General features: G+C 48.6%; 1 protein-coding gene across 3 annotated transcripts in view; it reads left to right on the top strand.

Annotated features, from left to right (window-relative positions):
* LOC124721145 overlaps positions 1–12,514 on the top strand; it is a 252,961-nt gene that overhangs the window by 210,861 nt on the left and 29,586 nt on the right. The window contains exon 8 of one of the 3 annotated variants that reach the window (XM_047245964.1): positions 9,703–9,802. The exons of 1 other annotated variant lie outside the window; for it this stretch is intronic. In XM_047245964.1, the coding sequence (XP_047101920.1) occupies positions 9,703–9,802 (100 nt within the window). Of the gene's footprint in view, positions 1–9,702; positions 10,041–12,514 lie in introns of those variants that run through there. One more of the 3 variants, XM_047245963.1, reaches the window with a different exon arrangement.

The raw sequence follows: 12,514 nt of genomic DNA, 5'->3' as shown, positions 1-12,514 counted from the left end.
GCTATCACCCCATCAGTTCCTCGCATTCCTGTCGCCTCTCAGAACCAGAAGACTACACCTGCCCCCTTGACGGTGGGGGGCAACTTTCCACCCTGTTGCTTCTGCACCACCTACTTCGGGAGCAACTCCCCCGAACCATCGGGGATGTCAGTGACCATTTCTGAGCTGGAGAAGCATAAGTCTTCTTCGGCTCCTCTCACTAGGAAGGGGTCCCTTGGGTCACTCCCTTCCCAGGTTTCTGAAAGTGGGAAATATGACACCCACCAGTGGCTGAAGAGTCCGAAAGCGGCTGGTCATAGGGCTTCATGCTCAATCCTCAGTCCCGGAGACTGAATCAGTGAAGTCCTCCCAGCCAGGGAAACCCAAGGAGCAGTGAGAGAAATCCAATAAGAAAATCCCTAAGACCAACAAAATAGCCGTGGCACCCACACCACCACTACCTACAAGCTCTGTGTCTGCAGCTGAGGACCTAGATCTCGTTGGATCCACAGACACAATGGATATAGACTGCTCAGGCAAAAAGTCGGTGGCAGCAAGTGACCCTGAGGTGTAAACGCATTCCCAGTCTCACAATGACGACATCCTCCAGTGGAATTGCGGCGGTTTTTTCCACTGCCTGGTTGAGCTACGGCAGCTGTTAAGCTTTACATCTGCTTTCTGCATTACCCTCCAGGAAACCTGCTTCCCAGCAATGTGGATCCCTGCCTTCTGCAGGTATAAGGGATACTACAGGAACCATAGCGACTATAATCAAGTGTCAGATGGCGTTTGCGTTTATGTCCTAAACTCAGTCTGTAGTGTACATGTGCCCCTTCAAACCCCTTTTGAAGCTGTGGCTGTCAGAATAAGGACAACACAGGAAATAACTGTCTGCAAGGTACATCTCCCTCCAGATGGTGCCGTATCCCTGAATGTACTATCTGCACTGATTGATGAACTCCCTAAACCTTTCCTACTTTTGGGAGATTTTAACGCCCATAACCCCTTGTGGTGTAGCACCGTGCTTACTGGCCGAGGCAGAGATGTCGAAAATTTACTGTCACAATTCGGCCTCTGCCTCTTAAATAATGGGGCCACCACACATTTCATTGTGGCTCATGGTAGTTACTTGGCCATTTATTTATCAATTTGCAGCCCAGGACTTCTCCCATTTATCCACTGAAGATCACATGATGACCTGTGTGATAGTGACCACTTCCCCATCCTCCTGTCACTGCCCCAGTGTCAGGTCCACAGAAGCCTGCCCAGATGGGCTTCAAACAAGGCAGACTGGAAAACTTTTACCTCTGCTGTCTCCGTTGAATCTCCCTCACACAGTAACATCAACATGATGGTTTAACAGATGACAACAACAATCGTTTCTTCCCTGGAGCACCTTATAGCCATGTAACAGCTCCGTGCCTGCGTTCGCCACCGTATCAAACAACGGAAGCAGGAGTGCTGGGAGAGATAGGTCTCGACCGTTGGGTACCATACGTCACCTTCCCAAGTCTGGGCAAAGATAAAACTTGTTTTCAGGTACCAGACCCCCAACAGGAGTCCCCGCTGTTAACAAAAATGGTGTGTTATCTACTGACGCAAACACGATTGCTGAGCACCTCTATGTCGGAGAATTGCCCCACAGCCATTCGCACTCTCAAACGGCGGCTGGAAGGGAAAGTTCTATCATTCACTACATGCCACAGTGAATACTATAACACCCCATTTACAGAGTGGGAACTCCTCAGTGCCCTTGCACATTGCCTGACACAGCTCCTGGGCCATATCAGATCCACAGTCAGATGATTAAACATCTCTCATCTGACTACAAGCGAAATCTTCTCGTCATCTTCAACCAGATCTGGTGTGATGGTGTCTTTCCACTGCAATGGCAGGAGAGCACCATCATTCTGGTGCTCAAACCTGGTAAAAACCCTCTTGATGTGGATAGCTATCAGCTCATCAGCCTCAACAACATTCTTTGTAATCTGCTGGAACGTATGGTGTGTTGGCAGTTGGGTTGGGTCGTGGGGTCACGTGACCCACTGCCTTTTTTTACAAAAAGCGTATGACACAACCTGGCGACATCATATCCTTGCCACATTATACGAGTGGGGTCTCCAAGGCCCGCTCCCAATTTTTATCCAAAATTTCATGTCACTTCGTACTTTCCATATCCAAGTTGGTGCCTCCCATAGTTCCCCCCATATCTAGGAGAATGGGGCCTGTAGGGCTCTGTATTGAGTGTCTCTATTTTTAGTGGTTATTAACTGTCTAGCAGCAGCTGTAGGGCCGTCCCTCTCACCTTCTCTGTATGCAGACGACTTCTGCATTTCGTACTGCTCCACCAGCATTGGTGTTGCTGAGCAGCATCTACACGAAGCCATCCACAAGGTGCAGTCATGGGCTCTAGCCCACAGTTTCCAAGTTTTCGGCCACAAAGTCGTTTGTTATGCTGTTCTGCCGGTGTCGCACCATTCATCCAGAACCAGGACTTTACCTTCATGGTGATCCACTCACTGTAGTGGCGACATATCGATTCTTAGGACTAGTTTTCGATGCCCGATTGACGTGGCTTCCGCACCTTCGTCAGCTGAAGCAGAAGTGCTGGCAGCACAACAATGTCCTCTGCTGCCTGAGCAACACCAATGGGGTGCAGATCACTCTATGCGGCTGCAGCTCTATAGAGCCCCTCTTCAACCCCACCTTGACTACAGGAATCTGGTTTATGGTTCGGCGGGACCCTCAATGTTGAGTTTATCGACCCAGTGCACCACTGTGGCATTCGCCTAGTGACAGGAGCTTTTAGGATAAGTCCGGAGACCAGTGTCCTGGTGGAGGCCGGAGTCCGTTACCAAAGGTTACAGAGGAGGAGAAGAAGAATCAGCACAAGGCTTCTCTGGTGTGTCACCTTCCACACTCCCTCTTCCCCCGTCCCCTCCCCCCTCTTCCCCTCCCCCTCTTCCCCTCCCCCTCTTCCCCTCCCCCCTCTTCCCCCTCCCCCCCTCTTCCCCCTCCCGCCCCCTCTTCCCCCTCCCGCCCCCTCTTCCCCCTCCCGCCCCCTCTTCCCCCTCCCGCCCCCTCTTCCCCCTCCCGCCCCCTCTTCCCCCTCCCGCCCCCTCTTCCCCCTCCCGCCCCCTCTTCCCCTCCCGCCCCCTCTTCCCCCTCCCGCCCCCTCTTCCCCCTCCCGCCCCCTCTTCCCCCTCCCGCCCCCTCTTCCCCCTCCCGCCCCCTCTTCCCCCTCCCGCCCCCTCTTCCCCCTCCCGCCCCCTCTTCCCCCTCCCGCCCCCTCTTCCCCCTCCCGCCCCCTCTTCCCCCTCCCGCCCCCTCTTCCCCCTCACGCCCCCTCTTCCCCCTCACGCCCCCTCTTCCCCCTCACGCCCCCTCTTCCCCCTCACGCCCCCTCTTCCCCCTCACGCCCCCTCTTCCCCCTCACGCCCCCTCTTCCCCCTCACGCCCCCTCTTCCCCCTCACGCCCCCTCTTCCCCCTCACGCCCCCTCTTCCCCCTCACGCCCCCTCTTCCCCCTCCCGCCCCCTCTTGCCCCTCCCGCCCCCTCTTGCCCCTCCCGCCCCCTCTTGCCCCTCCCGCCCCCTCTTGCCCCTCCCGCCCCCTCTTGCCCCTCCCGCCCCCTCTTGCCCCTCCCGCCCCCTCTTGCCCCTCCCGCCCCCTCTTGCCCCTCCCGCCCCCTCTTGCCCCTCCCGCCCCCTCTTGCCCCTCCCGCCCCCTCTTGCCCCTCCCGCCCCCTCTTGCCCCTCCCGCCCCCTCTTGCCCCTCCCGCCCCCTCTTGCCCCTCCCGCCCCCTCTTGCCCCTCCCGCCCCCTCTTGCCCCTCCCGCCCCCTCTTGCCCCTCCCGCCCCCTCTTGCCCCTCCCGCCCCCTCTTGCCCCTCCCGCCCCCTCTTGCCCCTCCCGCCCCCTCTTGCCCCTCCCGCCCCCTCTTGCCCCTCCCGCCCCCTCTTGCCCCTCCCGCCCCCTCTTGCCCCTCCCGCCCCCTCTTGCCCCTCCCGCCCCCTCTTCCCCCTCCCGCCCCCTCTTGCCCCTCCCGCCCCCTCTTCCCCCTCCCGCCCCCTCTTGCCCCTCCCGCCCCCTCTTCCCCCTCCCGCCCCCTCTTCCCCCTCCCGCCCCCTCTTCCCCCTCCCGCCCCCTCTTCCCCCTCCCGCCCCCTCTTCCCCCTCCCGCCCCCTCTTCCCCCTCCCGCCCCCTCTTCCCCCTCCCGCCCCCTCTTCCCCCTCCCGCCCCCTCTTCCCCCTCCCGCCCCCTCTTCCCCCTCCCGCCCCCTCTTCCCCCTCCCGCCCCCTCTTCCCCCTCCCGCCCCCTCTTCCCCCTCCCGCCCCCTCTTCCCCCTCCCGCCCCCTCTCCCCCTCCCGCCCCCTCTCCCCCTCCCGCCCCCTCTTCCCCCTCCCGCCCCCTCTTCCCCCTCCCGCCCCCTCTTCCCCCTCCCGCCCCCTCTTCCCCCTCCCGCCCCCTCTCCCCCTCCCGCCCCCTCTTCCCCCTCCCGCCCCCTCTTCCCCCTCCCGCCCCCTCTTCCCTCTCCCGCCCCCTCCTCCCCCCTCCCGCCCCCTCCTCCCCCCTCCCGCCCCCTCTTCCCCCCCTCCCGCCCCCTCCCGCAGATCAGGCGTGCACACTGCTGCACAGTTACATTGCACCTGTTCGTAGTTCTCCTGCGCATCTGAATCACCGTCTCCTTTTCCCACCCACGGCTGTTCATCTCCCGCATCAGCGGCCCAGGTCTGGGCTTCCTTCTTTCTGAACTGGAGTCCTTGCCTTTACCACCTATACCTGAGGTCCATTTACGTACACCTCCATTGTGTACACCTAGGCTGCGGCTTTGCCTGGACCTTTCACATGGCCCTGAGGATTCAGTTAACCCCACAGCTCCCTGCTGCCACTTCCTCTCAATTCTTGACATGTACCGAGGCCACGAAGTGGTTTACACGGACTGCTCGATGGCTGATGCTTGCGTCAGCTTCGCATATGTCCGTGGAGGGGATATTGAACAGCATTCCTTGCCCGCTGGCTGCAGTGTTTTCACTGCCAAGCTGGTTGCAGTGTTTTCACTGCCAAGCTGGTTGTTATATCTCGTGCTCTTGAGCACATCCGTTCATGCCCTGTGGAGTCTTTTCTTCTGTGTACTGACTCCTTGAGCAGCCTACAAGCTATCAAACAGTGCTACCCTTGTCATCCTTTGGTAGCGACCATTCAGGCGTCCATCTATGCCCTGGAATGGTTCAGTCGTTCAGTGGGGTTTGTCTGGACCCCAGGTCACGTCGGAATCCCAGGCTACGAACTTGCCAACAGGCTACGTAGAAACTGCTTATGAAGATCGCCTTCCCTGGAACTAACCTGCATTCAGTACTACGCTGCAAGGTTTTGCATCTTTGGGAGACGTAATGTCATAATTTCAGCACGCACAACAAACTGCATGCCATTAAGAAGACTATGAATGTGTGGCAGTCCTCCATGTGGGCCTCTTGCAGGGGCTCTGTGGTTCTGTCGGCTCCGCATTGGCCATGCTTGGTTGACACACGACTACCTCCTGCACTGTGATGGCCCACCTCAGTGTTGATGCGGCGCCCGGCTGACAGTGACCCGTATCTTGGTGAGCTGTCCTCCTTTGGCTGCCCTGCGACAGACTCTTCAGTTACCGGACTCGTTGCCATTAATTTTAGCTGACAATGCCTCATTGGCTAATTTTGTTTTACATTTTACACATGACGATGGGTTTTATCATCCTGTATAAGTGTTACTGCATGCCCTTTATCCCTTTGTGTTCTCCACTCGTAATTCTTTTAGGGTGGATGTTTTAATGTGTCACAGAGTGGATGGCTTTTCCTTTTTATTCTCATGGTTGCCCAGCCTCGGTCATCTGCTCTCTTGTTTTTACTCCTTCTACCTGATTCTTCTATCTGTGGTTTTCTTTTCCTGTTTTGTCCATTGTAGTGTTGGCTGTCCTTCTGTGGTCGTTCTGGTTCTTCCTTTCTCCTATTATTGTGCTTTCCATATCTCTCTCTCTCTCTCTCTCTCTCTCTCTCTCTCCCTCCCTCCCTCTCCCTCTCTCCTCCCTTTTTTTTGGGGGGGGGGGGGGGGGGGGCGGGGGACAACGGGCCAATGATCTTGCAATTTGGTCCCTTCCCCCTCCCCCTCCCCTCCCCTCCTCTTTTAAACCAACCAACCATCATCACATTGGACTCGCCTTCCATAACTAGGGCTATCAAGGCCCCCTACCGTATTTTATTCATCATTTTTTTATCCCACTGGTGGTTCCGGGTTAGTCAGCACTTCACTCATCTCCCCACGGTTCCAAGAGAATGGTGTCCCACAGAGTTCTGTGTTGAGAGTCACACTCTTCATCACCTTCAATGGGCTAGTGACATTTGTTGGGCCGCTAGTCACCCTTGCGTCATATGTCAGCTATTTTTGCATTTGATACAGCATCTACTTGGTAGCCTCTGCTGAGTGCCATGTCCAAGGTGCCATCCGGTGGGCCTCTGCTTGGGCTCTTTACCATGGTTTCCAGTTCTCTTCTACAAAAACGACGGTCATGCATTTTTGCCATTGCACCACAGTCCATTCTGATCCAGAACTCTACTTAAGTACCAAGCTGACTTGGCTGCCCCATATTCATCACCTGAAGACTAGCTGCATGTGGAAGCTCAACACTCTCTGCTTCCTTGCCCATACATCTTGTGGTTCAGATCATTCTGCTCTTATCTGTATTTACTGGGCCCTGGTTTCATCCCAATTGGACTGTGGTTTCCAGGTTTATGGCTAGATGGCTCCTTCAGCTTAGAAACTGTTTGAACCCAGTCCATCATCGTGACATGCATCTGGCCACTGGTGCCTTTAGGACAGTCTCCTTGCGAAGATGGTACTACCTCTTGGTCTCCTATGTAATCACCCTCCAACAATTCCTGATCATCCCACATATCTCATTCTCTTTACATAGGACAGATGTTGTCCTGATTCCCACCCACAGGCAGGATTACCAGATTGAGTGCACCATGCTTCCTTCTGCCAGGAGCACTCTACATCCTTCTTGGACTGTGCTTCCCACGTTTTCTCATGTAGTCCCCCTTTGGTGATCCCCAGGCCACGGATTAGAACCAATCCTTTCCAAGGTCATAAAGTTTGTCAACCCCACAAACTTTCTGTGTCTGTTATATCCAGGATTTAGAGTTCCACGTTGCTACCATTCTTTATATAGACAACTCTAAAACTGTTGATCAGATGGGATATGATTTACATTTACTGTCAGTATGTAATCCCATTCACTGCCAGGAACATAGTGTGGTTACAGCAGAGCTGACAGCTGGTAGCAGAGTTCTCTGTTTTATTAAATGGGCTTCCCTCGGTGTTGTTTTAATATATCCTGAGTGAATAGTCTCCAGGATCAGGATGGCTGGGGGTGAGACGACTCTTGTCTCGTGCAGAGCCCCGGGGATGCCCACCTAATACCGTACATATTTCTCTACTCTGGTTTTTATTATTGACTGTCCAGCTGATGTCTGTTATGTTTTAGCTCTTTCACTTTCTAGACTCTGCCAACTAGGAGACTATCTTTGCTCAGTAACAGTCTTAGCCCTTCCTCAGGCTGGCCGTGGTCGGATGCAGGTGGGGTCTTTCGTGCTATTGGATGCGCCAATGGAGATCACTCGTCTGCTGTAACCTATGTACTGGCTCAATCCATACACTTCTCCATAAATTCTGCCTCAGCTCTGGCATTAGTATTGCTTTCAATGTCTCAGTCTTTCTGCTACTACGTACTTCAATTGTAAGAACACGTGCATCACTAATTGTGGATGACCTATCCCTGGATCTATGCACTCATGACCTGTTCGTACCTAAAGCCTCAGTCAACCATCCAACCCAGACTAATCAAAATGCTCTTTACCTAATTGAGGATAATCATCTGTTTTATAACATTACCATGATAAAAGATTGCTGCTTTTGTAGCAAAAGCAGTAGGCTTTTTCTGCTGTCATGAAATGTGGGCTTTGGGATGGCTCTGACAAAAGTGCATCCTATATCGAGGTACAAAGCAGAGTAGTGAATGGAAAGAAAGAGTACTATTCTCATTACAGTGGTATCACAACAAAGACAGTATATCCTTCTTGATTTTAAGTTGCCAGTTCCTTGTTATTTTCTGGGTGTGTGTTGGCTCCTCAGAGTTATTGCCATGGTCAGTGGTTGTGTTCAGTGCATACTAGATGGCACTTATTCGTCCTTCACCAGTCCAATGGGTGGCTTTACATTTGTGTGCACTCATATTTGTGCCGTGTGTTGCCTCTTACAGTTTATTATATAAACATTACAAAACAAATAAGTCTTAATACACAAATATACTACAAGTAAAAAGTAAAATCAAATTCCTGTCGAGCCAAAAATAACAAATACAGTGACATGACAGAAAATATGATATTTTAGCTCTACGCGTCAGTGTGAAGCGAATTAGTGATGTTCCCAAATGGAATGTTACGTACCAATGTGTGTGTGGTGGATGTGAACACTTTCGAAAAATACTGGCGATACGAAAATGGTTGTGTGATTTGTTCACGATATCTCTGCCTTTTTGTAAAATGATCTCAGTAATAATTATATTAAGTCTTGAAACTGACTGTCCCAGAAAATCACATTGTGCAGGTCAGGTGGTATGGTGCAAAAGTATGGAACACAGATTTATGCAAGTTGACTGCATTTTTCATAATACCCTAATGAGTCAATCTCCTTATTTGTTCCCTGTAGCTTCATGTGAGTTACAGCAACTGTCATAGAAAATCAGCTTGCAAAGGTTCTGGTTGCTTATTTGCATCATTTAACTTTATTAAGCATGGCATGTAGTAGTAGTAGTAGTAGTAGTAGTAGAAAATGGTGATTAAATATTTTGTTCCTCTCTGATAATACACTGCCATCTTTTCATTCTCCCAAAGTAGAGCTGGACCATCATTTTGCCCTGCCACTTTACAATTGAGATAATCATATGAAAGCGCTCTTGTTTACTGGGTGGCCCTAATGTATTTGATAACACTCCTGTAGTTCCCAAGCTTGTCTGTGATGAAACTTTGTAAATATGTTGAGTGTTTCTCTTCCTTCATTCCATTATTTAGCATGTGCAACAAGCTCCTATTTATCCAGGATAATTTGGACCCAAGACAGTGTGAATAATTGAAAAACATATAATCCAAAATACACAGTTTTTAACAAAAACTGCATTTTACTGTATTTACAAAACATGCTAAAGTCACACTTAAAAACGTACTGCATTATTTCAGTATTACCAACCAGAAATGAGAATTTTATTTACAAAATAGTCCTTAAAACACAGTGTAATTCTTATCATTTGCTTCCTGTTCACATTTGGGAAATAATCATACAATTATTTCTGTTTCAATTCTCATTCCCTTCTTTCTGATGACCATATTTTCTGGAGAGTCAAAATGTGAGTATAATCCAGAGCTTTGTTCTGCATACTCCAGTAGATCAGGGCATATCAGTGCTTTGGTGCAAGTGATAAAATGTGAATCGCACAGATAATAGTGTGTTGTAAACAAAAATACTCACTTATTGTAGTAGGAATACTTAAAGCCTAGATTTTTTAAAAAAAATGCAGAACTATATAGTGTTATTCCATACATTTTTAACTGGGAAGGTTTTTTTAAGAAATCTTCACATTAGTGAAGTGCACTTGTCAATTGAATAATTTTTGTTTTATTGATTTCTTTACAGGAGGTGGGGCCCATTGTGAAGAACAGGCAAATGTATCGAACTACGTTTACCATTCGGTCAAATGACGTATTTCAGTTTCTAAAAGTATTACTTGTGAAAGGTATTCTTACAATGCCGTTATCACCATATATTGAAAGAATAATAACCCTTGGGAAAAATACAATAATAATAATGCCTCAAAATATTATTACATCACAAGTGGAAGATCAACGCTGAATTGATACACAAAGTACTAGTGTACACTTCCTTGAAAGATGTGCTGCCCATTTAATTAATGTTTTGTCTGAAGACAGTAACAGTCTTCCATGCCATACTCTTGAAAATGTTATTCACTAGTAGTTAGCAAATACTGATGTACTTTTTTTTTTTTTTTTTTTTTTTTTTTTTTTTTTTTTTTTTTTTTAAAAAATGAAGTCCGTAGATTTTAGTTGAAAATTCTGGATTATTGTATGATCAGCTAATAATGTGAAGCACACTTAAGTAATAATTAGGGTATGTATGACTGCCTTCTTAATAAAAGACAAAGCCTTCCAAAGAATGGAGTGAGGCGTTGGTGTGTAGTGATGCCAGTATGTTTTAAAAATTATGGCAATGAAATTTCATTGGCTGTGTATAAATTAAGGCATAAAGAATAATAGAGGTGTTGAGTTTTGAGATACACAGACAAGACCAAGAACTTAGAGAAAACATGCACAAACGACTAAGTAGTGTCAGCAGACTACATGAGGCCATGACACCAGCTCGACTGGAATGAGGGGTTGTATGGTGTGATGTGGGTGATGGGAGAAAGGAGACAGGGAGTGGGAGGGAGGGTTGAGGAAGGTTGGCAAATGGCTGCAAAGGAGAGGCAGCAGGTGCATAGGAAAGGAATGCAGAACAAGCACAGGCATCAACATTGGTGAGCACAGGCAATGCGAGATGACTTTAAGGAGTTGACTGTGAGGGGGAGCTGAACAGAGGAAGACTGGGGTAGAGCTTGTGGCTACAGGATGAACGAAGTTAAGATCCTGGGGTATATGTGGATTTGGATGTGGAGGTGCTTGTAGAGCAGGGGGCTAGCAGAGATCTTGGCTGGGAGGATTGCAAGATTGAAAGGTGTACTGCAAGTCATCTCCCACTACAAAAGTGAGAGAAGCTGTTGTTACGGAGAAGAATCCACATAGTGTGTGTTGTGCTCAGCATCCTGTTCCTCCTGTAGGAGATAAACACTGTCCTTGGCCACTTTTGTGACAGTGTCCAGTCATTCGGATGGACAGTTAATTGGGTGTCATGATGTCATCAAATGCTTTTTGATGACTCAGCATGTTTAAGTCTTCTAAGAGTTGTCAGCTCTCCTCCTCAAATTATTGTTTCACAAATCAAAGGCTGATGCACTTGAACAAGGTGTGAAGTGTCTTAATTACCTTTAAAAATGTAAAATGAACTTTCCTACAATCTCATCATCTCACACTTGATACATGATGCATGCTGGTACTTAAAGTGCTGCAAAGTGTGTTTAAGGTGTGATGTACAAACAGTGTTAATGATGGCAATGGATACGGGGTTCCATTCTCTTGACTGTCACTGTAGTGAGCCAATCGACCAATAGATCTTCAGTGCACTGTGACATCTTAGTTGCTGGTGAGCACCATGGGAGCAATATTAGGTTTCGATATTGGTGTGCTCCTCATCCCTCAGCCCTACATACTGGTGAAAAAATTTACCAAGTTCCTTATACTTTGAGCTCTTTCCATGAGTTTGTGCAATGACTAGCTCATGAATATTAAATTTGGGCTCCTATCTATCTATTATTGTCATTAATCTGCAGTCTGCTTCCAACAATTTCCTATTTAGTCTTGCTTCAGGTACTCTAACAGCCAAAAAGTTTATATCTTAACTTCAATATCAACCAATCTTCTAATGAAATCAGAACAGTGTGTGACATAATTAGGAGTGAAACAGGTGCCCACTGTGCCAACAAAACTGAAGACATCATCTTATATATTGATAATTGTATAAGCAACCAAGAGATAAATGCAAAACTCTTCACTGACAATTTCTTAATTATTGCTGAGCAAATAAGCTACAATGGCTCCTTAGAAAGTGCCATTCAGATACTGAAACACCATTTTCCTAATCCTATAAGGGATATAAGTGTATCCTCCCAGAACTAGAAATGAAATGATTAAAATCATTGCCTCTTTAGAAAGCAAAGGATCATCAAATGTAGAAAATATTTACAACAAACTTCTACAAGTATGCTCAGATTAATTATGTAAAGTTTTGGCACACACATTTAATGGTTTTGTATATCAGGTGTGACATTACCTAATAGTTTTCAGCTGAGTTATAGCTCTCAAACTGGCAGTCCACACGAGCAAACCATCTGCTAATTTATCCTCAGATGCAGAGACTGCCTTTGTTTGGGCTACCAAAGATCCAGAAAACAGGTTGTATTTGTCCCGTTTTGAACACTATTGGGTCACCAATTTACAGACTGGCAAAGCATGATGTGTGCTTCAATCAAGAACATTGGTGATTTTATCAACCAAATTAAACATCTGCATCTTGGTCAAGATGATATATTGGTCAGCTTTGAAGTTGTCTCCTTATTTACACTCCCTGTCAAAGATTGCATAGGTCTCCCCTCCCAGTTACTCAATTGCACAATTGTGGGATTGTTTAAGCACATGTTGAAATCATCATATTTCATATATGACAGCCAGTATTTCCATCAGTTTAATGGTGTCCGATGGAAAGTCTGTTAGCTCCATCTATAGTCCACCATTTTATGGAGAAATCCATAGACGTCACTTGGGACACAGCTCCAGAT

The sequence above is a fragment of the Schistocerca piceifrons genome, chromosome X (genome assembly GCF_021461385.2).
Source record: "Schistocerca piceifrons isolate TAMUIC-IGC-003096 chromosome X, iqSchPice1.1, whole genome shotgun sequence".
Taxonomy (NCBI): Eukaryota; Metazoa; Arthropoda; class Insecta; order Orthoptera; family Acrididae; genus Schistocerca; species Schistocerca piceifrons.
The sequence above is the reverse complement of the archived record's forward strand: the minus strand, read 5'-3'. Positions and strand labels throughout refer to the sequence as shown.